This window comes from Phaethon aethereus (assembly GCF_964289735.1).
Source record: "Phaethon aethereus genome assembly, chromosome: 1".
Classification (NCBI taxonomy): domain Eukaryota; kingdom Metazoa; phylum Chordata; class Aves; order Phaethontiformes; family Phaethontidae; genus Phaethon; species Phaethon aethereus.
This window is the reverse complement of record NC_138575.1, coordinates 152,360,022-152,387,036: the sequence shown is the minus strand read 5'-3', so window position 1 is coordinate 152,387,036 and position 27,015 is coordinate 152,360,022. Positions and strand designations below refer to the sequence as shown.

Here is a 27,015-nt window from a genome sequence, read left to right as displayed (position 1 = left end):
GGGTTCAGGTTCAGGAGGTTCCCACTGGAGTGGAATGGTAGAGGCTACAGGTACAGTGAAAAAGTTAAGAAAGTATGAAAGGGGAGGCTAATCAGAATGTTTATATGGGTAAATATAATGTGGTTTTAGGTGTCTAACCTAAGACTCCAACTATACCTATATTGCCTGTACCAGAGCAGGACCCAGTGTGGCTTGCTTTTGATGTAATCCCTCTGTCTTCATGGTCGTGGTAGATGGCCATAACTCAACTGTGAGCATGCACACAGTCCTAGAGGCAGTCTGAGCTCACACTGCTGATAAATACCAACTACCCTTGCAGCAGGCTATGCCAAAGCCCTTCTGCAAAATAATCCATGAGTAATTTACCTCTTCAACTTTAACCATGGGACACTGCTGCATGACAACATTCCTGGTCCACCTACACAGTGCCTAAGTCTGTACTTGGTCCAGAGGGTGGACAGAGCCTTTGTTATCCAGCCTACGTCCATGGCTTTAGGTCTGGCAGCACAGTTTGGTTGCATCCTATGAGTATGAAGGTCTTAACTTTCTCTTACAATGTGCCTCGAGGCTCATCTGCAGCTTACGCTGAGACAGGGCTTGCATCACTCATTGAAGACGTGAGGGAAATGGAAGCTTCAGTCCAGGCTTAAAATACAATGTTAATGCACCTCTGGAAAATTCCAGAATTAATAATTAACCTTGTTGTAAAGACAAAGCTCTTTGTGAACATGTTGACATAAATCATTATAAAAAACATCTAATGTCTAGGGTAGGATATCCATATCCTATAGGGATAGGACAAATTAAGTAAAAAATACTTCTTGTCCGCAGTCTGTTTCCTAACTGGAGAAACAGTGACTTTCAATCCAAGCATGAAGCAGATCATCTACAGTAAGATTAGTGGAAAGGAAAGCAGTGTCCTTTGGTCTTTAAATGCTAGCTGAGAAGACAGAACAGTGCCCTTCTCCGTCTCTTTAATTTCTTGAAGCTTGGTGCTTCTTCCATTCTGTTTCATAAATGGTTGCATTCCATGTGAAGGTAAAATGCCTCCCCTAGTTGGTAACGACAGTGAAGCTAAAGGACGATCATGACTACCCTAGAATTAGTACAGCAGTTCCTGTTAAAATATCTGTATCAAAACAGGAAGTGATTCCCGTGGGAGGATTTGTTTTGGTCGTTTTAATGCAGAGCTACGAAACAGAACCATGAGAACAGTTAACATGTATTAATGAACTCTGATTTTCAAACATGAGTTAGAGGTTAACAACAAAGCTTCTCCACTATCAAGATTCTGCAGGTACATTTTCTTAGAAAAGAAGAGGCAAGCAGCATTGAAGAAGTTGCTGTGAGATCGTGTTAGCTAAACTGACACAAGTCCTTTTTAAACTAACATAGAAGAAGTTGCACCTGTGTAAGCAGGTCAGTAAAATCATGCATCTAGGTAACTGGATGAAAATAAACATCGGTGCATATTCAGATCTGATAGAGCTTTGTACGGAGCTCTATCACCATAGTAAACAAGAGTCACTTGTTTGAACCAGAAGCCTGACCATAGTTTAAATTGATTTGAAAAAAATTCATAAACAAGTACAATCTCCTTCTGCAGGTACTCATTGATTTACAGTATCTTATGTAAAAATAAATTAAACCTCTTACTTATGCTGGTATTAATAAACAATCTCCATATTGTTTATTAATAAACAGTCCCTGAGAATTACTTACTCGACAAAGTAGTACATTACTTAAAGCTTCTCTGTACATAACAACTGACAAACCTGAAGATATGTAAGTTAAAGGTGCTCTAGATGTACACACCCTCCAGTCATCTACCCGGAAGCGTATGCACATCTCTGCTGACATACTGTCATGACACCAAACCACAGTAGTCTCCAGGCTGGTTAATATAGCCTATTAACCCATTTCCCAAACTTTCCTGGCATCTACAGATAAAATCAGTTTCCCTGGTAACAATTGGCATTTCCCTGTAGTTTTACGCTGGTATAATTAATAACATTTTGCAAATTAGGACTGAATCCACAGGTTGATCTCTCTCAGCTGTGGCCACTTGAGAGAGCATAAAAAGAAGAAACATCCCACTTTTCTATCCCCCTGCCAGCTATATTTTGTCATAAGGGTTAACATTTCTGTCTTTGAATATATATAAAGATAGTATCGATGGTGTAAGAAAAGCCAGTTTTTATGTAACCACACATCCAGTGTTTGTTTCCTTTTTTTTTTTTCTAGGACTGCACTCTGACCTGTGTTACTTTTTATCTGTTTTTCAGTCCAGCTGAACTGTATCTGGGCAAAGAGTTACCTAAGGAAGCGAGAGCAAAGGTGACTCTCCCACTGTGATATGAGCCCCTTATTATATGCTGCCTCTATCCTTGCAGTGGCTGCGCAGGTCCCTTTCAGACCAGGCTTCAGCCACCGTCAGCACTTTGCACTTCTGATACATTCAGAGATTTCAAAGGAGGAACAAATAGGTCACCTGCACGACCTTTTGTACAGCAGCGCTCATAAAATGTCACCAGGCTACTGAGTTAAGCATGTTTTCCATTTACTGATGGCTCTTATGACACTGAATGAGGATTAGATTGACAAACTGAGCTGACTCATGTGGTTCCACGGAGCGACCCAAGAGAATGGAAATATATCAGAGAACAGGTAACGCCTTTTCCTCATACTGGCAATAGTAAAATAGCAAATCAAGTTAATCATAAACAAAAAACAAACAAGTAGGAGAAAGCTCCTCAGGCTGCTATTTAGCCTTGCTGTGATGAACAGCAGTGCCTCTGCCAGATGATTTTTTTTCTCAGGTAGTCAATTTACTGAGGTATAATTTATTTGTGGACAGGAGTCTCTGTTGACCTAAAGCCCTTCAAATGCCTACGTTCGCATGAGTGTAGCAAATGTGTGTTTCTAGTTCCAGTGTTTCCTGCATTGTGGGGGAAAACTCGGTGGACCAGGAACTAACACTGTGACTTCACATTTAACAGGAAGCTTTTCATTTGTTTCCAAACTTGATGCAAGATATTGCTGCCCTGTAGAGAACTACATTCATTTTAGATATTTGGATTAAATCAATAGCCTGAAATGGACTGTGCGTGTTGTCAGCTGCTCCTATTACTAAATCCTTGGAACTCTCCACAGGGCAAAGAGAAAATACCCCCAGCAAACATTTTCTGTGTTAAACTAGAATAAATGAGACTAAGACAGTATTTTCCTCCACCTGCTGTAGTCTATGTTGTTTTCCCTCTGGCATTTAGAGTACAAACTCAGTTAAGCAGGAACTCTTTAGGGCCTTTTTTTGTGTGCTAAGCTCAATGGTGGCACTTTAAAACCGAAAGTGGATTGGTAACAGTTGTCTACAATTAAATGGGCTACGAATCACTTTAATTTCCCACAAGCTCAAAGCATGGCTATAGTGCTGGTAATAATGCTAAAACAGAACTGGTCTTTATTAGGTAATAACAACCAGGCTCTATTGCAACTAAGAGCCCTCATTGGGATGTTTGTGTATTTGTTAACCAGGGAAGAGGGAAGAAAAGGAGGCGGTAATAATGTGATGCATCTGGTGAACAATTTTACAATGGTGGAGGAGAGGGAGACACCTCTGCAGTAAATGCAGCACTGACTCTTGACCTGGTTCATGCCAACTTTCAGAATTCTCCAAATGTTAATGAAAAATTATGCTATCCATTTCAAAAGGCAAGAGTGAGAAAAGCTTCTTGTCTTGATGCAGTTAGGGACTACTGCCTCCACAGCTGGATTGTAAATAAATGCTTCGATGTAGCCCTTCAGCAAGTTTTATCAAAGGAATAGTATTTTGGAATGTTCCTTTCATCTCAATGGCATTTATGATGTCCAGCTTAAAACAAGAGAAAAAGAAAAGGATTCTACTTTGTGCACTTCCGTTGCTCTGTTTATGCTTGACCACCTTTAAATTTGATTGATTAGTGGTCGTACATGTGAATAACATATAATGCCCACACCTGGTTGCACTCTTTTAACACCTTTTTTCCTATTTTGTTCCTAATTTCTGTTAGAGGTTGATTTGAAAATGCCAGCAATACCAACTGCAGTTTTAAGAAGACAAAAACTCAAAGCATATCTGAAATATTTTTGTTAATGCTGAAAGTTACTGTGGGATGGATGAATGAGAAGCATCCAGTGGGATTATTTTCTTTAGGGAGACCAACCTAAACTTCCAAATAATTTGGGCACTCTCATGATAATGAAAAGTCAGTGGTGTGTGAAAGAGAGATCTTGAAATCTCAGGAGCACAGGCATTTTGTGAAGGAAAAGCAAAGTGTATAAAATGGAAAAGGCTGAAGAACATAGAGAATAATTCCCATTGCTCATAATCACAATTCCGTGCGAAAAACAAGAGAGGTATCAGCCATTTTCTTCTTATAATCTTCATCGAATTTCTTATTCTGTGCCACAGTGAAATAATTCATCCAGTCTCCAACTACCCCTAAGAAACAGCAAAGCAAAAAAAGAAAAATATTAGTTTACCAGTATTTCCTGAAGCCCATTGACCATGACTCACTAGATACTTTTACCTCAAGGCTTATTTCAAAACAGCATGACAACCAGGAAGACAGAATTGATGCCAGTAACAAACCTCAGTACCTTTTCTCATGAATGGGGAAATGGAGTGATCCATTATTCCCTGAAACTCGTTAGTGTAGTTTGTCATGGGATTTTCCTTCATTATCTCAAATGAGGTGTTATGGATTATCTTATTTAGAACCTCCTGATTCACATCCTTCTCCAGGAACTTCAGAATCTTCTGAATTTCTTGCTTTGGATTCTGCAGCAAAGATAACATGGGATATGATACAGAGCCAGGAAAAGCAAGGAATTCAAACACAAGTGCTAAAGTTGCAATTGTCGGGGTGAGAAGATCAGGTTATCAGAAGATTTACTGATACAGCTGTCATTGTAATAGAAAACTGTTGATCATAGTTAGTATCTACTGGACTTCCAGATTTCAGAGCTCTATAAACATATATTCAGCCTTTTACCTCCTTCATATCTTCATAGAAGAGGTAGAGAATACGATGCTTATCTTTTGCCTTCCACCATCCTTTTACATGGTCATACCAGGAACCCCAGGGCACTGAAAAAGGAGTAATAGCAGCAGCAGCTATAAATGCCCAAACTGTCTTTAGGTATCAGTGGCACTCATGTTTCCCTCATAACTAGTGTCTGGGCATTTTCCAGCTGGCTTTGAATCACTGTGGTTATGACTGCTGTGCTCTGTGCTTATCACAGTATTCTTGCTATTAATCCCACAGGTATATGGATGCTCAGAGCAGAATTCATGTGTAACGTTAGAGGGCAACAAATGCAGATGCTTACCCCCGAATGAAAAAATCCAGGCTGTCTTTATGGTTGATGGAGAGAAACAGACATTTCCAGAGAAAACTCATGAGTTGAGATACAGACAGTTTAACAGGTAAAGCAAAAGCCGCGCACACAAGCAAAGCAAAGCTAGGAATTCACTCACTACTTCCCATTGGCAGACAGGTGTTCAGCCATCACCAGGGAAACAGGGCTCCATCACACGTAATGGTTACTTGGGAAGACAAACTCCGTAACATTGAACATCCCCCCTCCCCTTCCTTCTTCTTCCCCCAGCTTTTAATTGCTGAGCATGATGCCATATGGTATAGAATATGCCTTTGGGCAGTTGGGGTCAGCTGTCGCTTCTGCGTCCCCTCCCAAATTCTTGCCCACCTGCAGCCTCCTCGCTGGTGGGATGGTGTGAGAAGCAGAAAAGGCCTTCACTCTGTGTAAGCACTGCTCAGCAATAATGAAAACATCTCTGTATTATCAACACTGTTTTCATCACAAATCCAAAACACAGCCCCATACTAGCTACTATGTAGAAAATTAACTCTATCCCAGCCAAAACCAGCACACTCCCTTATCTCAAATTTACACCACACATTTCTACACAAAATTAAACCTTGATTTCTTGTATATCAGGTTAGACTAAAACCAATTAAACCCCTGTTCCTTCCTAGCTGGCTTCTTTTAACCTCAGAGAGAAGAGATTAAGCCTGAAAATTGCCATCTATGTTCCTGAATGATAACAGAATCAGTAGCATTTTTTTTGTTCAAAATGGGAATGTAAAGATAGAATTAATCCTTTTGGTACTAACAAAAACCCATGAATGAAGATAAATTACTACTGAAAGACGTCCAGTAGGTATCCTTCCATAGAGTGTCAGCACTGGATTGCAAACCATAGCTGAAATAAATAAATCAGTCATGCATTTTTAAAATGAAAAAAATCTCTTAAACAACTGATTGCAATTCATCACCTTTTCCAGTCATGAATTTCTCCATGAACTCCTCCCAGGTTCCTGGGTCAGGCATTCTTTTATTCATTCTGTGGAAATGGTAGTAGGACACCAGGTTGTCTTTTGCATTTCTCGCCACATAGATTATCTTTATTGATATGAAAAGAGAGAGAGAGAAAAAAATTAACTTACGCATGCTTACATAGATACTGAGCATCTCCTGGAGTTTTCTCTTGGAGCCTGATGACAGAGGCTTAAGAGATTTTGCTTTGAAGCTGCCGTTTTCTGAAATCCAACTCAGGCAGCTTAGTCATGACTTCTTTAGTTTCGCACAGGCTTTGCATATTAAAAGGAAAATATTTGGAGAGACCTTTACTTTCTCAAGTAAAATCTCAAGATTTTGGAAACCTGAATATTCAGTCCTGGTTTGTCACTTTCTTTGCAGGTGAAGTAGAATTGAGTCTTACCTCTTCAGCCTTACCTTACAGTTTTGTTCCCAGAAGGAGGGAGGCAACAGCTGCACAGGGAGATGAGTTTTTATTGTTCGTGGAGAAGGCATAGCTTCAGCTAACTCCAGGCCTGTGGGATGTTTCATTATGAGACGTGACTTGTTCTCTAAATTGCACTAGCACCCTTTGCTATTCTCACATGTGAGATTTTGACTGTGACTTTTCAGCAGCTAATCTTTCAACAATCATTCATCTTCAACCAATTATGTAGCAGTGTAACATATACAACGTTGCATAAGCACCTTTGGTGTTTTCATGATAAAATTTTACCTATCTAGTGAAGGAGGAAAGGGGGAACACTGATTCATATCTCTTCTTGCTTTCTTGGGACTGTGCCTAATCCCTACATTCCAAGGGATAATCATGAATACTAATTTATATTTACCCAACCAATGTTTTTCCTTCACAATATTTAGTGATTTCCTTTCACTTTGCAGACAAGAATTTTTTCTTTCTTTCTAGGATACAAGAAGAATAGAGTGGCTGACTAGACTTTCTAAATAGCCTGTAAAGAGAAATTAGAAGATTGATGGACAGTGGATTTTGAGTAGCTTTGGATGTATGGCGATACTTGGGAATATCTAGTGATATGGAATCATAGAATAGTTTGGATTGCAATGTGGAGATGTGTTATCCCCTCCCCCCTTCCTTTTTAAACATCTATGATTACCTCTATCATTTTTTTTCCTATCATCTTCTGTCATCCTCTATGATTTTTTTTATCTCTCTGTCAACACAGTCTAGCTTAGAAGAGAAAAAGTAGCACTTCTGCTGCAGAGTTAGTCAAGCTTTTTATCTTCAAATGTGAAGAGAGTCTGGCTTAAAGATTCATGTGGAACGGGAGCCCTTGCTGCGGGAAGATTTGTAGGAAACTGACTTTGCAGAACAGCCAGGCCTGCTGGTTGCCTGAATGCTCCATAGCTTGTTTAGATTACTAGACCCTAGAATTTAACAGCAGTTATTCAAAGCAGTAGCAAAACCACTGAAAACATTATACACCTTTTGGGCATATAGCCACAATATAGGTTTTTCTTCCATACGGACCCCAATCAGAGAATGAGATTCAATTCCCCCCACGTTGCTGTTGTACACATATCTGCTGCTGTGCAGTGCTGTGGAGTATCATACAGAGCTTTCAGATGCCACTCCAGAGCAGCATGGTCTTCACTAACTCCTGAGTCACATCTGCCAGCTTGAGTAGCGCTAGATGTTTATGTTAAAGCAACTGAACTGATCCCTAACACCCAATACGGTGCATAGTTCAGTGACAAAGCAAGTAGGACCTTTCCCAGGAAACCTGTGGCATCAGCACTGGGTGCTTGTTTTGTTTAATTTTGTCTAAATTACAAACCTATTTGTATAATATTCACCTGAGTAACTCGCAGTTGAAGACTCTTGGATAGACCACTCAAGGAAAGGATGACGTCTGTAAGTAGTGGCGCGTCTACACTTCTGAACATCTCCATTTTGTTGAATCATATCCACTATCTCCTGTGTCCATGTGGTACCTGAAAATGTCAGTGTTTACATGTTTCCCTCAGGGATAACCAAGAGTCTGTTCTGCTAGGGAAGTGAAAGCCAGAAGGATGGACTCTGTATTAAAGGAGGAAGAAACAGCACAGAAGATGATGGACAAAGTGAAAAGAGAGGATAATGGGATAACCTCACTATTTTTTGAGATTGTATTATTTGCAGAGAGGAATGAAATTCCCTCCTCCCAATTTTCATACCTCACAAAAATTCAGGTATTTAATTCATCCTGAATTTGAATGAAGAAAGGAAACACCTGAACTCTGAGTGAGTAAAAACTTCATACAGTTTCAAAGTATAAAAAAGCTGCAGTATTTTCAATGTTCCCATTTGAAATGCTCTAATGAAGGTCAGTACAACATTTCATCTGTCTGAGCTACTGCAACATCTTGTACGAGTTACAGTTTTGTGTCTCTCGGGTACCTCTTTTCCCTTTTAGCCGTGCTCACTGGGTTAACCACATCTCCTCTGAGGTACTGTGGCAGGTCAACTAGAGAACATGCTAAGGGGTAACTTGGACAGTGATGTGGGCAGGAAACTCGGCCCTTCTTAAGGCGTTTGAATTGTGCTTCTCTGGCAGATAAGACACACTGTAAAATGGACTCCTAACAATTTCTTTTCAGTTCAATGGCTGAGAGGTTTTAATCCAGGCTGGACAAAATAACATGTTTTTGCTTTCAGTATACAGGAAATAAATTAAAAGCTTTCAGGTTTTACAAAATTAATGGTGGTTTTTTTTGTATTTTTTTTTCCTACTGAAAAAAATACTTAATTCTTGCTAATTCAAGTCATTAATTTTTTATGATCATCAAATGTTCCCTAGTCTGTTCCTGAATCCCATAAACTGTACATGATTTTATTCATCCAGGATTAATATTGATGCTTGTTATTCATTGTTTTCCTCTGTAGTAAGTATAAAGGGTCTGATCAAGAGGAGAAATAGTAATGAGCTAAGTGGCCAATCACTGAACAAAATATCAGATAGCTAATATTAATGGCGGGTATTTTATTTTATTAGCTGAAATCATTAAATTAATTTGGTTATTTCATTAAAATGATTAACCTGTTTCCAGAAACCAGTACTGGTTTACACACCAAGTTATTCCCCAAATACATAATACAATCCATAGTTCAGTCAGTTTCTATTATTTTTTAGTAATGATGACTTTTACTAGGATTTGTTAAGTCATAACCTATTGGTGGAAAACTTCTATTGTTGCCATTAATATGTATATAATGTAAATCAAAGGAAACATTTAAATATAGGTAATTAGACTTTGACCATGTGAATTTCAACAATAATGGATGGTTGCTACTCCTGCCGAAGACGTCAGAAGTTATAGTCACAGCTGACAGAGCTTCATGTCTTTAAAATACGTCTGGTTTGGGATTAAACAAATATCAGTCACAGTAGAAAAACATAATTTTCAATTCCAACAATAAGCACTATCCTTAACTTTTCTATAGTGTTTCCTACCCACACCAACCTGCTTTTGCATAGGTTGCGATGAGCAAATCGTCAGGTCTGGCTTTGAACTTCCACACTTGGTCCCACGTGCTGCATATTGTTTCTGTGAAGGTAATACCGTCCACTTCACCTATCTCAGCGCGGGGCACTGTCTGTTTCAGACTCAAATCTTCCATTTTATCCAGGGCCATTGAGCACTGCATGAAGAAAGGCAGACTTGGAATTAACATGGTTGCTCTGAAAAAAATCTAAATTTACTCATACATTCTTGAGGTCTCTTTTATTGACTGAATTGCATGTCCTTCGATTTCTTTGGCTATGATTTGGCCTATCTGGATCCATATACAGGCTCCTTAAAGCTGGATCTGTTTTTCAGAATTGCTTGGTATATTGCTGATGGTGTTTCTCAGCATCTCTAAAAATCCCTCTGTTTACTCAGATACAAAAAGAGAAAAAGACCCCCACATTATTCCCATCTTTAAACATTTTACCAAACATATTTATGTAAAATTCTGTCTGTAAGTATGTGGCCTTTGAAAGGCAAGAAAAAGTAATCAGCATCGTGATTCCAAAGAAGGCAGAGCATAACAGCTCCCACTGAAGTCAGCATACAGGACCCAACCCTCCCTTCTTAAAGAAAATAAACAGTTAACACTCTTTGAGCCTCATACTTACAAAAATATTTGCAGAGCTTTTCTGTGTTTTGTTCCTTGAGCTTTTCACTCTTAGAATTCTTTGCTGTATATGGAAATCTGTTGCAGATTAACATGAACTAGATAGACAATTAACAAAAGGTTGTTAGACTTCAATTATTTAAATAGATCTAGTTAAATCTGCTACCTATTGTACAGTTTTACAGTAGTTACTGATTTCTGGATTTCTCTCAGGAAGGCCTCTTCTTAGCCATAACCTTCAGAGCTCCAAATCTGGTCAGAGGAAAGTTCTACTTAAAGAGAGGCTACAGAAATAATCTCAATTAAAAATATCAGCCAGAAAAGACAAAAGACATTTCAATCCCAACAGCAAACATTGCCAAAATATTTCATTTCCTTGTTTACTCACACCTGATTTCACACAGATTCAGTTGAGCGTAGCGAGAGGTTGGGTTGGTGACTGGGTAGTGACCCAAAAAGTAAAAAAAAAGAAGGAAAATGAAACTTGCCAGAGAACTTTTCCTGCTTGAATGTCTTCAGTCCTTGGCTGTATTGATGACTGTGCACGAAGTAGGTCTAAGTAAGATCTTCAGGCAGAAGTAGAATGAAAGCTTGGGTGGAGTTTCTATTCCTCCTATGACTGTGAGGAGAGCAAAGGAGGAGGTATAGCAGCAGCCAACAGTGCAACAGTTTTTCTGGCTTAGTTTATGAGCTCCTTTTTAGTCCTATGAAGGAAAAATACTTTGAATTTTCATCTAGTGGAAGGAATCCCTGCCTGTGGTAGGGAGGTTGGAACTAGATGATCTTTAAGGTCCCTTCCAACCCAAACAGATCATTCTATGATCTGTTCTATGATCCATCATCTAGAGTATGATTCTTTACTGACAACAACATTAAATGTCAGTCAGTAGCTCCAGCAAGATTATTTTAACTTGCATCTGTCATTGTCAGCAGTCATGGAATAATTCATTTTCTTACTAATATTTAATCTAAATTGCAGAATCTTTTTTTTTTTTTTTTAATACCTAAGATCAACAGGACAGAATGAATTAAAAGTAACTTGGTTCCATTTTCACCATGTACTGTGCCATGCTCATTTAATAGGTGTCTAAGGGTCTGTTTCATTGCTGGGGCCAGCCATTTATGTTTTATAGCACTTTCTAGACAGGTTCACTTCTTAACTAGCCTGGCATTACAGGGTTAATGATCACTGTGTGTGAGGTAATGTTTCTTTACGAGATTTACATCCCTATCTATCTTTAAATACCTATGTGAGATACTGGGAGAGATAATGACATGCCCCAAACTAGCCACAAACAGCATAGTAACATTGGCTGCTAAAAGTATGCCGATGACACTTTTATAGCTGGTTCCCAATGGTTACAGTCATGCTGAAATGTTTGGTTGCATCAGAAAAAGCTGATTTGGGGCAAAAGGCTAGTTCATTCCAGCTGAACTCAAGCAAGTTTGAATGGATTTTGTTCATAAAGGAAAATTAGTTTGAAACAGCATTGCTATCAGGCTGTTTCCATCTTCTGAAGGCATGCGAGCACTGTGAGTACTCGAGGTCCTTTTTGGTCATCCTTTGGATGGTCTGGCAATGTTTGTATCAAAAATGGCTTTCTGTTTTCTCAGTTTTTTAGAGACATTTCATACATACTAATCAAATGAGGATGTGGCCATCATTGCAGTAGTCCTACCCTCATATGGAGGGCTAGTCAGCATGGCCAGTGGAGTCTAGAGAGTGATTCAGCTGACCAAACATGAGCTGACTTGCTCTGCAGAGTCCATGAACTGTATTGATTAGGTCTCCATTGACTGTAGAAGGAGCTTAGATATCTAGGTTGCAAAGACTCATATTTTAAGGCACAGGTGGGAAGTGAGGATGTTCTGCCTTGGACGTGAGGCACAAGGTGAGAGTGAGCTCATGCAGGGCTCTTCTGGATAGCAATAAGAAAGGCCTGACAACAAATTACTTAACAAGGTAACTGCTTTAATAAGACAGAATAAGAAGAGGAATATAGAGAGTGAGTAAATCTTATGTCCCTTCGGATGCTGGAAACCTTGTGTTTGTGCAGCATTGGGAGCTGGTGGATTTTTCCCAGGATCCACTGAGCAGGTCCTGTTTGTGGAGAGAAGCTCCTCCTTTTTGGTCATTCAAGCTATTATATAGTTTTCTTACAAGAAAACAACTCTGTTCATGAAGGACGTTCACAGGAGAACTTCTTGTTGCCCTCTTAGACAAAGACAAGGCCAGGCAGGAGGTGTGATCACCAGTACCAAGTGGGAGCTGCCTGCAGGCTCCTGGTACAGTGAACTGGCTGAGTTTATCCTGCGGCCGAGGGATCTGTGTAGCACAGCACAGTCTGCGCCTGCTCAGGTTAAGCGTGATGTGGATCTCTGACTCCTCTGTACAGTGGTCTCCTGGTCAGGATCACCACCTTCCACCCTTTGGTCCTCATGCAGGCAATGAGTTTCCTCACAAAACTCGCAGTGGGTCCCTGTTGAGGGACTGTGGGAGTCAGTGAATTGGTTCAGCGTTCCCTGTACGATTTCAGGAAAAGTTTCCAAAGAATCAGGAAACAAACCAAGAAACCAAAAGGATTGCTTGACTGGCTTTAACCCAACCACTTGATCTTCTTCTGGCTCTGGCACCAGGTTTTTCTTCTGAAGGCTGGCAACATCAGAACTAACAAGTAACACAGAACAAGGAGAGAATATATGCTTAAGGTATAATATTTCTCTTCTGTGTTTTTTTTTTAATGTGACCGTTAGTTTCAAGTTGTGTTGTGGAAGGATTTGCTGTTTTCCTTTATGTGTTAAACTGGCGCTGACTGTGTTTGTCCTTCTCACACCTGCACCTGGCGGTTCATTTGCTGGTTTGAAATGCTATTCACCCGCCTTTCAGTTACACAACCATCCTGATAATGCAGTAATCCCCAAAGCACCTTAGCTGGTGTGTCCGAACAAAGAAAAACCCAAGAGCTGCTTATCAGGTGATTCTCTTTTATTGCAGCTGTGAATCTGAGTAGCCTGTGAACAGCATGCTGTGCCAGATAATCTGGAGTGAGGTCAAAAACCACTTTCTGCAGCTTTAAAACTGCTTTTGAAGTAGGCAATGGGTGTTGGATTTCTCTTGTTGTGAAACAGGGAGGTGAGAGGTGAACTGGTCAGCCCAGGGACCTGGTTTCTGGGCTGGGATCATGGTTTATTGGGCCACTCTAAAAAAAGACCAGGCACTCTCTGCAAAGAGCTTCCTCCGGGTTTCCATTGACCTTTTCCTGAATGCAAACTGCTGGCAAGTGTTTCCTCATGTAAAACACTCTGGGTTTATTTTATTTTATATTTTATTTTAGCATGGCTGAAAGCACTTAGATCTTTACCTGGAATGGAAAGCTTCAGGCCACTCAACAGCAATAATCATGGGAAGAGATTGCTGGGTTCTCACAGCGTAGAGACAAGTGACTGCGAATCATGAATATGTTTGTCCGTCATTGGAAGTATCGTTGCTGTATAGCATTGTGAGTTGAAATAGTGAGCGTTAGGTTCCGTCGTCACTGGGCTTTGTGAAATCTGCATCTGAGCACTTCCGGACATGGTTTAGTGGGCATGGTGGTGGTAGGTTGATGGTTGGACTTGATGATCTCAAAGGTCTTTTCCAACCTTAATGATTCTGTGATTCTATGATCAGCAAAGGAAGTACAAAGGGAAAGCAGAGGTACCTTTATCTTACTTTTGTCATTATCTCAGATCCTTAAACCTACACATGGTAAGCCAACAAATTTTCATTTATCACAGTGTGATAATTATCTATGAGGCTCTCATTTAGTTCCAGGTAAAATTCTCTTTTCAGCCCACAGCAGTTTATAACAGGGACAGAGAGGTTCAGGAATATTATTGCACAAGGTAAGCAGGTTGCTGGGGTGGCTGTGCAGAGTGCTGGCTGCTGGCCTGGCCTGGGCTGGACTGCCGCCTCTTCTGGTCCATGTCGGGATACAGCTTCCCTTTGTCACAGTGTCACCAGAGTTGTTTTGGCGATAATGGCATGTTTGCATTACTTACTTAACACACTTTTATTCAGTGGCATAGATTTATTACTGTTTCTTCTATTTTTTCTTTGGTGTGGACTGAAAAACAGAAGTGCATGTCCTGGGGACCCTTGGCTGTTTGGTGGATTCAGGACCCCGTGAATGCTTCAGGGCTATCCATACCCACACCATGCTGTTCTTGACATTAATATGACTGCTTATATGAGCAGAGATATTCAAATGTTACTGACTAGAACACTTGAAGGGAGTTAAGCAAAGATAAACAGCACTATAGTGGCGTCAAAACTAGAAGAAACAGATGTATAAAGACATAGTTTTCTTCCATTAGCCCTCCAGACTCTGGAGTCGGGTCTATGGGTTCTTTTGCTGTTCATCAGGTGAGTTCTCCTTTAAAATCTCTTCTTTCATTCCTATTAAATACATCAATTTTAGGTTTTCTAGCTTGGAAAAAAAAAGCAAAGATTTTAAAAGATATTATCTAAGAAATAAAATGTTTCCAATTACTATCTGAAAATTAAAAAAAAAAATTAGTAGAGCATTTGTTATTGAAGATAATTCTGCAACAAGATCTCTGGCAACAGGTTCTGTTTTATTAAATAATGGAAAGCTCTAACATCTCTACATTAGCTCTTTTTACTCTCCTTGCAATGAGTGTTTCAGGAATCATTTGTATATAGAGAAAGAACATTTGAAAGAATGTGGGTAACTCAAAAACTCACTGAAAGTATTACGTCAGATTTTAAAAACATCTGACAGAAATGTGTCCTGGACAAGAAATCTGTCTCAGGCGAGTGGACATGAATAATACTCAAACAATTTAAAGGCAAAGGCGGCTGCTTTTGTTCTACTGTTTATGTTGGATTTGAATATTTTTGCATTTAAGATTTAATCAAGAATCACAGTAGGACTTTCAAATCATGTTAGAAAAAGTGTGTTTTCTTGTTATTTGTACAGGATCAGACTTGAAGTGAGATGAAGTCTACAAATCCTACATCAGTATCAAGCACTATAATATGGTTTTAAGTTTGATTTTCATCAGATTTTGTCTATATTTAGCTGTCTATATGATCTAGGATACTATGTCTTATAAATTAAAATCTATATTAAAATCTATATCTGATACCTTTGAGTTAAAGAATTTTTTTTCCTTGTTATGCTTAGTGTTTGCATTACATTTCTCTAAAACTCTGATCTCCCTCTGCTGGACAAAACACACTCTTTATGCCAAAAGTTGTTATAATCTTTTAAATTTAACATTACATTTGAAAGCTATTGAAATCATTAGATACTAACCTGTATTCCTCATTCAGAAAAATGTATAGTCTGGAGAAATGAAAGAACACTCTGGACAGGCCAAGTTTTCACTTTCAGGCTTCTTGAATTTTAAAGCTGGTTGTCTGCATTTGTCTCTTGGTGACTGAATTAAACTGACCTGACCATCAGTCAGTGAACAACCTTAGGCAATGAAAGCTTTTGGTATTGTGGGACGCATCTAGAGTTAATCACAAATACGTCCTGTCATAGACTCCTGGCTGTCACAGCCCATATGTTGTCGATAACAATCCTGCAGGTATCTGTAAAACAGGAACAGTACTACCAGTCTTGTCATGGCTATTTAATGAATGTCTGGGTTGCAGCCAGATATAGTTGAGATAATAATCACGGATATATTTATGTAATAGCAAAATAAATACTAAGGGAAATGTTAAGTGTAAACATGGAATGAAAAGTCCTAAGGCTTTAATTCAGCAACACATTTAAGTACAATACCCACGTGCAGTCCCTATCAGTAAAACACTTCCGTTCCATTACCATCACACTCCAGAAATCTCTTTGCTTTAAGTATCCTCTCTCCCTCAGATTTTCCTGCTAGAGAAAGTGTTGGAGCCCACAATTTGTATAACTCTGACCAGCTCTGCATGTATTGGGGTCACAGTCATATTAATATATGACCTAGTTATTGTGAGCATGCAGTCAGGTGATAAAGTTTAATTGGACTCCTACAGCTTTTTCCAAATACTTTTCCCGAGAAAATATGCGTATGAAATGCTGCAGTGTCACCCTGTCAGTGGCAATATATGTTTTTGGCATAGTTTCTGGAAATTACCTTGTAGAAAGAAAAGGTCAGGTATTCACTGCACAGAGTAACACCTTCCCGCTTGTAAATGACATTTGGTTTAGAGCCACAGGGGGAAAACTTGTAATAAACAGTTACAAAATTTGGTGCCCTTTATATATATGAAATGATGGAATTTACTTACAAACATTACTTAGCATGTTAATGCATGGTTCTTGGTAGTCTGCAGACTCCACTTTGCTAGCAAGCTCAATGTGGACAATGTTAATGCAGGAAGCATTGGTTGGTATTGATGGGATAGAAGCTGTTCACATATCTCAGGCTTAACCTTAAACGGGTGTAGCAAAGTCTGCAGTAGAGAAACTGGGAGCACTGCTTAGTTTTAGGTGCTTGACACAGCTGTGTCCTTGTTTCTTCCCAAAGGAAGCCCCAGAATTTGTGCCAGATGCTATGGGGGACTGGTGTTCCAAGACACCAGTTCGTGCTGTGACGAGGAAGCAGAGGTGAAGACGGATATATCCCAAAAGCAGATAGAACTGAGAGCTTATGGATCACAGGCGGAGAGTATGTGTCCAGGCTTCCAGGCAGGAGGCATGCATGTATCAATAAGCAGGTGCTAGCTGAGCAGTTATGGTCCTTTTCCTCAGAGCTGTGCTGAGTGGAAAAGGAATTTACTTTCTCCAGCCTCTTCTGTCAACCTGCCCTGCAATTGCCAAACTATAGGAGGAAAGAAATGCTTTTTAAAATATGCACTCCAAAAAATAATGTAAGTTGTCCAGAGTTGATTCCTTTGTATCCATACTTGAATCTCATTCTTAAAGCTGGATGCAGGATTTTAGTTCCTCTAAACAGAGTAAGTTGTCATGTATTGCATTTATGGATCCAAATATAAGCTTCATGCCACAGCAATAGCAGGGGTTCTTTTAGCGACTGTCTTGATGAACTGTTGTGAAAATATTTCCATTCGAGCCAAACATCTGCTTTGTAGCACAGCTTCTTTTGAACATCTCTATTGCATTAGGTGAAGTTATTCAACAGCTTATTTGCGCGATCACTTTATTGAGCCTTCTTTATGGATGTAAGCAAACCCTCTTTGAAAGAGACTTTGTGAACTGACGTCATTTCATATCTGTCCTCTTTCAACTGCATTTCTTTCTGAGGCCTCAGTTTGACCATTTATTGAGTGTTTGTACCACAGCAGCAGAACAAAACAGCCTGCGAGCCAGGGAAAATGCATTTGCTCTTAAACCCCTGTATATACCTATATATCTTCTATAACCCTTTACACAGGATGTGATTGAGCCAAAATAGCTTCACTGCCTTGAATTCACTACTGTCACAGGGATCCCCTGAGGCTACTGGCAACTGCAGCCTCCCCCCAAGGCTATGTGAAACTAGGACGCTAGGTCAGAGCAAAACACAATCCGACTTGCGCAATTATTTTTACAATTATTTCCTGAGGAGAAACATGCACTTCTTCATTACAGCTGAAGACTGGAGATTGAAAATTTAATTCTTGGCTCTACTGGTGGTATAGCAGGATGCTCAAGTGCTACCCTATGCTACTTTAGGCACTAAAACATCTTGACCTTTCATCTGGAACAATTAAATGGAGTTTTGCTGAAGTGGCACATCTGCTGTTCAAGCTGGGACTTCATTGCATGAAGACTGCCATTCCCAGTTCAGAAGACATTTGCTTATCCAACCGAATTATATCTCCAGTTTCCTTTTTACAAACATCTGCTTGGAGACAGGAAAATCTCTCTGGATGTGAAGTGTCAGAAAGCAGCTTCAGAAATTTTCATGCAGTGTTGAACTTGTGATCATTAGCCAAATTCCTCTCTGAATTTCTGCAAGCCCAACAATATTGCTTTTCTTTCTTTCTAGTGCTGCTTGGTTCTGGGAAATACTTATACGGGTGTTTCATAACTTAAAGAAAGGAATCCAGATGCTACAAACAAGAAAACATATGTGCTACCATTTTTTCAGTACAATAGGCCCGTGTGTCACAATTCTTATTAGGTAGTAGAAAGAACATTATGTGTGGAACACCTGAGCAATAAGAAACTCCTACTAATAAGACTTATAAAAATTTCACTCTTGGCAGTGGCTGTCTTTATGCACGGTTGTAAAAAGGCCTTACTCAGTTAAACACAGTGCAGTGAGGGAGCTGTAAACATTTTTAGTAGGTTTTCTTGTGAATATAAAAATTAAATTATTACCACCAACATTTTATCAGGAACATTCATTAACAGCATAATATCCGATACTCTTCAGAAGAATTCTATGTGTTTCACTTACCTGTGTGTTCTGATACAGGAAGCCAGCTTTAATTTACAATGGTGAATCCTTAATGGTAGACATTTTTAAGGGATTTTATGTATTTATTTTGAAAACACTGTTCACATTTTCAGTCACAAAGACGTTTTGAGTGGTTGAAAATTCCCAGACCTTCTGTTGAAACAGATTGAAATGTGCACCCCTTCCCAGCCCTGTAACAAAAGAGCACTTTAACAGCTGGACAAGTACCGGGATGAGGTTACGTGGCGTTCACAACAGCTGGAGTCCAGGCGCCTTTGTGTCCTACTGATCTTGTCTCTTGTCATGCTGGTGGAACTGATGCAGGTGGGAATATTTCAGTGGGAAATTTGTACTCTTTCTTTTTAAATATTCTCTTAGATTTTTTCATCTTATTGATAAAAATTTACTCAGAGTTCAGTGGATGTGTTTCTCCTCTCATTTGGGCACTCTTCTGGGGACGATGCCATTCACATCAACAGCATGGCACTGGTATATAACTAGGAGGAAAGGAGTTGATCTAGGATTCATAAAGTCTGTTGGTGTTGACATCTATTTTTCTTCCCATAGGCCAACAAATCAGTTAACTTGTTTCCTTCAGGCAGCTGGCATAAAAACAAACAGCAGTGTTCACATTTGCTGAAGAATTAACACCATCTGAAATGAATGACCTGTGTTTCGTGTAATATGGCAGGCTGGGGACTATGCTACTCCTTGTGGCAGCTTTAAAGGGGAAGAAACTCTTATGCTTTGAGACATAATTTTTGGGCTTACAATGTCCCCTCAAGATAAAGCAGCAACAAAACCAAATCCTGAGGTGTTGAAGGCTGTATTTATATGGTGGCAGACAGAAGGGCCTCCATAGTGCACATATCACCAGCCTGTGGGTGCATTTCTTCTGTTCTTGTGTAACTTTGTATAGAGGAAAGATTATTAGAAAAACCTTTTCTGAACAGCCAGTTTGTATTGATGGAGTCTGACAAGTTGTCTTTTCGCATCAGTGTACTACAGGTGTGAGACACCTGTCAGGGTCTAGTGTGATTGAGTATCACAGTTAAAGTTTGTATTAAATGATCGAGACACCTTGGGAGGGACTTTTCACCATATTTTAGTAGCAACTGGTTGCTTTGCCAGATGTCAGGTCTCACTCTGTGTGTGTAAAACTGCATATGCATGGTATCAGCAGTCTTGGATGCAGCTGAATTTCCTTGGTGGATGTTTACCTCTCTTCATTGACAGCTGGGGCAGCTAAAGCAACTAGAGTCCTAATGTAGGTGCCTTTTTAAGTTCCTGAAGTTAAGCAAGCTAGATCCAGACTCTACTATGCCCACCAAAATGGATTCAGAACAGTACATTTTAAGTAATCTCACCCACAAGTCTGTATATGAAGAATAGTGACCTATATATGAAGAAACATATGTATATGTAGAAACAAAGAAAATTCTTTAGTCTAAATCTTTGTTGTCCAACCAAATGTTGAATAGAAGGTTTGAAAGAAACCTTGCATAAATAGCCTCATTTCTGAAGTGCGTGGCTAATCCTGCTTCCTTAAAAACGTAAGGTAACATATCTATTAATGTAATGGGAGAAGAGGTAGGTTGTGATGGTGGAGTATTAAAGACTATTGTAAAAGAAATGTATCATAATGTATAAGGCTTTAAAAAATCTCAGAAAAATCTGAAAATTCTGCACTGAATGCATACTTTTTCTATTCTACTTCACAGCATATCTCATAGAGGACAATCCTCTTGTCCAGAGATTGTAAAGGAAGCACGTGGCATTGTGGTTCCCTGTGCACTTTGTGTCATACTTGCTGTTCCTGTAGCTCCAGTCTTGTTCCTTGGGATGCTGAGGTACACGATTGTACATGTCACCTACAAGACAGAAGGACGGGATCTTGCTGTCAGTTTTTCCCAACAAGAAAAGTAGAGTTTAAAGTCAAAAGAGATATGAAGCAAGAATGCTATAGGAATAAAAAAAATGACCAGTCAGGTGTTTGTGCTTCGACCTAAACTGTATGAATGACGAAAGTATGACAGAATGGATTCTGAGTTATTAGAAATTTCTTAGCTTTTAAGAAAGTTTATGCTTTACTCTTCTAATTGTCTTGAAAAAAATCTCTGAGAAAGCCACTACTGACCATTAAATCTCAGTTTTAAATTAAATCTTTTTTTGTGTACCTTTAGCACAAAATTAAGAAAATTGTGGTCCCTTTTTTTTTATTATTTCGGATAGGTGTCTTTCCTTAGGTTACTTATGTCTGATCTAAAACTCTTCTGTTGAATTTGGTGGGAGTTCATACACTCTACACTGTTTGCAGCTTTCCAAATGGTGAAGAATTCTGCCAAATATTAATAATCCAAATTTATGTGATTTTTCTTTTTCAGCAAGAATGATGTGACACATAAGGATTCCTAATGAAATTAAAGAATAGAAGATTGCAAATTAAAGGCAAATATCTTACAAAGCAATGTCCTTATAAAAGTTACGGCTGAACTTGAAGGATTGGGTAATTATGACAATTAATATAATACATTTCATTTCACACATTGAGAAAAATTCCTCCTGTCACAATAAATGACAGTCCTAATACAGGATGAACAGACTTGATATTTGTATACTTAAAAGACAGCTATTTTTCAGTTATATATGCTGTTCATCAGTGTCATTAAAGTATTAACAAAATTTTGTACCTTATGTAAGGACAGCTTCTAATGCTACGCAATGTAAGAAGAGTAGTTTGGATTTGTTTGTTTTAATGAAGATGTTTCTTCTACAGAACATCCAAGAGAGGGAGACCTACGTAAAAGAGATGTGTGAATTATTTAAGGATAATATACCAGATTAAGGATTTTTAATGTCAAAAGAAACATTTTGGATGCTTTGTCTGCATTCATCAGACTCACTTTTGCATGCATTGAATGTGGAAGCTGTCAAAAGTGTTGAAAGTCTGACAGATTTTTTGAGGTAAGTATTTTTTTTTTTGACAGAACATTTTGGTTTCTGAGTCCTGCATCCTTGCTTCACTGAGCAAAGGATGCTGTTGTGTTTGGCTTAGTTCATTTTGAAGTCTCCAGTGGTCGTAACCCATAAACCAGAGTGACACAGGGCCATCAATCAATGCGCAATGACTCTTGTCTAAGAATTCTTGAGGCTATCTTTGCACATGATGCTCAGAGTGCAACTTGTGGAATATCAATCATTTTTATAATGTGATAGTGGAGCTCTGAGATTGGAGTTCCTGCCCACATCTCCAGGTTCTGAACATTTAACTGCTGGGAGACCTAGCTGACAGCACTGTTTCTTCAGGTGTGTTTTTTTCACATGTAAGAGAATGCTTCTAAACATTTTTGACTTATACTTTAATGACATGGCATTCAACCAATGAGCCATGACCATTCCTCAGCTTTGGTAGCAAAATGGCCGCACGCTGAAGGTGATTTTCTTCAGGATCAATATTAATCTTATTCTTTCTACTGTAATACTAGCTAGTAGGTACAAGGTGAGTATTGGCATATATGCCAAATTTAAAATTTGGCAGATTAAAATAGTGATATAATCCGCTTGCTAGTTACTTGCACCTATGCTAATTTCCAGGTTTTATGTAAGATTCAGTATTTCTTTTGCACCCTTCCCATGCAGTTAGCTACAGAGATTTTCTAAGTGAATTGAAGGAAAACAGAACCTCTTAGCTCAAGTAAACCATTAAAAACCCCTAACCTAAAAAATACAGATAATACTGTTCTACTCCAAAAACTGGACCTGGAGTTTGCCAACATGCTGAATTGTGATTTTGTCATACCAGAATGTGACTTTTACTGACCACTCAGTTTAGGGAATTCAGATCCATATTTTACAAGATGGCTGATTCCAGAAATTTGTTCAGAAATACCAAAAGCAGTTAAAAACTCTCCCTCCATGGCCTTCATATTTTATGATGAAATATAATTGAAATAGTATTCAGCAGGGAAATTAAGTTTGTGGCTGATTCAAAACACTCTGAAATCCCATTATTTTTTATTTCACTGATTTTGGAAACTTCAGCATATGATCGAAGTCAAGCATTTGTGTAAGTAAGTGTTTTGTTGTTTTGGGGATGAAAGTTTGAGGATAAAACTACTCTTTTTTTCTCAAAGAAGGTATTAATTTTTTTCCTTTCTTGCATAGCCTGACTATGAGTTTTAATTAAACTTGTAAGTTTAATTTAGCTTTAATTAATTTAACTTTATTTAAACATTGTAAGTAGCCTGCTGAACATGACCAATAAGCACACCTTTCTATTAAAAAGTATTCATGTTTTTAAACCACAAGACATACCTCTACATAGCTTTAGCTACTCCTGTACCTTGTTTGTTATCATTTGAATGATTTTTTCACCATGCTCGTTGTGCTCTCCCAGTCCTGGGTCTGCTGTAAACCTTGTATCAAGCTGGAAAATTCTGGGACTAATTTAGAGGTATTTCCAGTGGCTCACTAAGGGTGACATGGCTGTTCAAAGGCGGCAACTTCTGATGGCTCCGGGGGGTTTTGTCGTTGGTGATGAAGCTGGAGCGAGGGGCTGTACAACACCCAGCTATTCTTGAGGTGTAGGGATGGGCTAATCTGGGGCCAGCATAGCATAAGGGTTATGTGGATTTAGTTGCCTAAGCATAGGATAAGTTGTCTAACCACCCTGGACACCCCAGTCTGGCCTCCAGTTGCCTCTCCAGAAGGGCAGAAATCTCCTGTGGGTCATATCTGTCAGCCAAGGGCAAACATATTGGAAATATGCTAAATTAGCATCCAGCTCGCTTGAAGGACTCTGTGTATGTAACTCAGCCATCCCTTACTGTGCAAAGACAGCAGATACGTCCCAACGCATGTAGGCAATAGCTCTGACAACTTAATGCAATTATGTGTGATAGTTATAGATATAAAATGTATTAAAACCCCTCCGTCATCTTCAAGAGCTGCAGGGAACCGATCTCCAGATTTCGCACCTGAAGCTGCTGTCCCAGAGCAGCGTATGCAGGAACTGACGGCTGGTTTCACTTCTCATTTACCAGCTGGCAGCCAACACTTAGCAAATCTAATTCAGAATGTAAGGTCAGGGAGCACTCCTATGAGGAGCCTTCTCACACTTGTCAGAAGTGTGAGCACTTCATGACACAGCAAGTGCAGAAGTGTGTCAGAAATGAAGATTTTTTTTTTCTATGTTAACGCTCCCTCAAAATTCAAAGCAAATGATCTCATCTATTTAAGTGACTGGTGTTGGCAGGGCTTCCACCAGCATTTTTATAGGGATGAATATTTGGAATTAATTGTCGTACAGCAGGGTTGGGTATGATATACTACTTGTTTCCTTTTCCAGCACGTAAAGGCAGCCAGCACTCCCTTATGAAGATTGCCAGCGTGTCTCCAGCACCTACCACACGTCAGCAAGCAGGTAGCAGTGGGTTGGAGCAATCTGAGGAGGAAGCATTCTGGCTACATCAAATCGAAGGGCTCCAGCTCTCACCTGATGCCGTGTCAGTGACCTGGGCACCCACCAGCTGCCTTCTCCTGTCCCTGGTGGCTGCAAGAAGCAAACCCAGCTGTGGGCTGCTGAAAGGACCAGGAGTCTGTAATATATCACAGTGGATATGTGATGCTAAATCTGTAAGTTGATTTTGTTGCTACATTTATGTTGTATTTTCATTGTCAGCCCGCTCAAAATCCAGTGCAGAGGGAGTACAGGAGTGAGATATTTATAACTAAAAGAGAACCAGAGAGTGATTCCTGGACCAGCAAATACAAGCCTGCACTCAGGGCATGGGTTACACTCATGGAGGATGCTGGGTCTGCAGTACCACGCTAACTTCCGCATGCCCTGGCTGCCATCATGCATCCTGCCTCCATGCAAGAGGTGGCCCATCAAGGCTGGGCCAGGGAGCACATCATGCTGGTGCTTAGTCCTTGGCTGTACTCCCTAAGATCCATTCAGCCTGACTGTCCCGCAGCATCGGACCGGAGATTGTTCAATATTCTCTTGAGCCTGGGGATCTAAAAATCACCGAATCACAGAATCATTAAGGTTGGAAAAGACCTTTAAGATCATCAAGTCCAACCATCAACCCACCATGCCCACTAAACCATGTCCTAAAGTGCCACGTCCACAAGTTTTTTGAATACTTCCAGTGATGGTGACTCCACCACCTCCCTGGGCAGCCTGTTCCAATGTTTAACCACTCTCTCAGTAAAGAAATTTTTCCTAATATCCAATCTAAACCTCCCCTGGCACAACTTGAGGCCATTTCCTCTTGTCCTATCACTCGTTCCTTGGGATAAGAGACCAACACCCACCTCACCACAACCCCCTTTCAGGTAGTTGTAGAGAGCGATAAGGTCTCCCCTCAGCCTCCTCTTCTCTAGACTGAACAACCCCAGTTCCCTCAGCCGCTCCTCATGAGACTTGTGCTCCAGACCCCTCACCAGCTTCGTTGCCCTTCTCTGGACATGCTCCAGCACCTCAATGTCCTTCTTGTAGTAGAGGGCCCCAAAACTGAACACAGTATTCGTGGTGCGGCCTCATCAGTGCTAAGTACAGGGGCAGAATCACTTCCCTACTCTGGCTGGCCACTTTACTTCTGATACAGGCCAGGATGCTGTTGGCCTTCTCGGCCACCTGGGCACACTGCTGGCTCATGTTCAGCCAGCTGTCAATCAGCACCCCCAGGTCCTTTTCCACCGGGCAGCTCTCCAGCCACCCCTCCCCAAGCCTGTAGCGTTGCATGGGGTTGTTGTGGCCAAAGTGCAGGACCCTGCACTTGGCCTTATTAAACCTCATACAGTTGGCCTCGGCCTACCGATCCAGCCTGTCCAGATCCCTCTGCAGAGCCCTCCTACCCTCCAGCAGATCAACACTCCCACCCAACTTGGTGTCGTCTGCAAACTTACTGAGGGAGCACTCGATCCCCTCATCCAGATCGTCAATAAAGATACTGAACAAGACTGGCCCCAGAACCGAGCCCTGGGGAACACCACTTGTGACCGGCCGCCAGCCAGATTTAACACCATTCACCACAACTCTCTGGGCTCAGCTGTCCAGCCAGTTCTTTACCCAGTGAAGAGTAAACCTGTCTAAGCCACGAGCCGCCAGTTTCTCCAAGAGAATGCTGTGGAAGACACTGTCAAAGGCTTTACTAAAGTCCAGGTAGACAACATCCACAGCCTTTCCCTCATCCACTAGGTGTGTCACCTGGTCATAGAAGGAGATCAGGTTGGTCAAGTAGGACTTGCCTTTCATGAACCCGTGCTGGCTGGGCCTGATCCCTTAGTTGTCCTGCACATGCCCTGTGGGCGCCCTCAAGATGAACCACTCCATGATCTTCCCCAGTACAGAGGTCAGGCTGACAGACCTGTAGTTCCCAGGATCCTCCTTCTGGCCCTTTTTGTAGATGGGTGTCACATTGGCAAGCCTCCAGTTGTCTGTGACCTCCCCTGCTAACCAGGACTGCTGATAAATGATGGAGAGTGGCTTGGCAAGCTCCTCTGCCAGCTCCCTCAGTACTCTTGGGTGGATCCCATCGAGCCCCATAGACTTGTGGGTGTCCAGGTAGCATAGCAGGTTGTTAACTGCTTCCTCCTGGATCATGGGGAGTTTATTCTGCTCTCCATCCATGGGATGGAGATAAATAATATATAATAAATGATCATTAGCATCACAGCCCTCTGCCTTCAGAGTGGAGCAGCTGAGAGTTGGTAGGGAGCTAACCAGGCGTTGCGTTCTGCAAAAGGCTTTAGGACATCAGTGACAGACCCACTCGTCTTCAAGTCTTTAATAACACATTTGATTCCCACTTGTGGGAAACTCCCGCTAATAATCCTGTCTATTTGTGACAGGCATAAAAATACATGGGACTAAATTTAGCAGGGAGAGTGTAACTGTACAGTAGTGTGATTTTCCTCATGTTAAAAAGTCAGTTGCAGCTGTGTTGCACATTGCAATAACTAATCCCCCACAAACAAATTAAAATCTTGTCCCTTTGCTCCAGAGACAATCCATTAATGCTAAGAGGTACTGGTTAGATGTACTTATTGAGCTCAAAATACAGGCGTATATGTGTATGTGTATAGGCATATACATGACTCTGTAC

The 27,015-nt window shown here is 40.3% G+C and overlaps 1 protein-coding gene across 1 annotated transcript; it reads right to left on the bottom strand.

Moving 5' to 3' along the window:
* Nucleotides 1–4,207: 4,207 nt before the first annotated feature.
* On the bottom strand, nucleotides 4,208–10,015 carry SULT1C4 (sulfotransferase family 1C member 4; the record flags this gene model as incomplete). The annotated part of the gene is made up of 7 exons (XM_082007393.1): nucleotides 4,208–4,480; nucleotides 4,639–4,819; nucleotides 5,034–5,128; nucleotides 6,339–6,465; nucleotides 6,799–6,896; nucleotides 8,197–8,334; nucleotides 9,844–10,015. The coding sequence occupies 7 exons, from the start codon at nucleotides 10,013–10,015 to the stop codon at nucleotides 4,368–4,370; spliced, it is 924 nt and encodes a 307-aa protein (XP_081863519.1). The 3' UTR covers nucleotides 4,208–4,367.
* Between the last annotated feature and the right edge of the window lie 17,000 nt (nucleotides 10,016–27,015).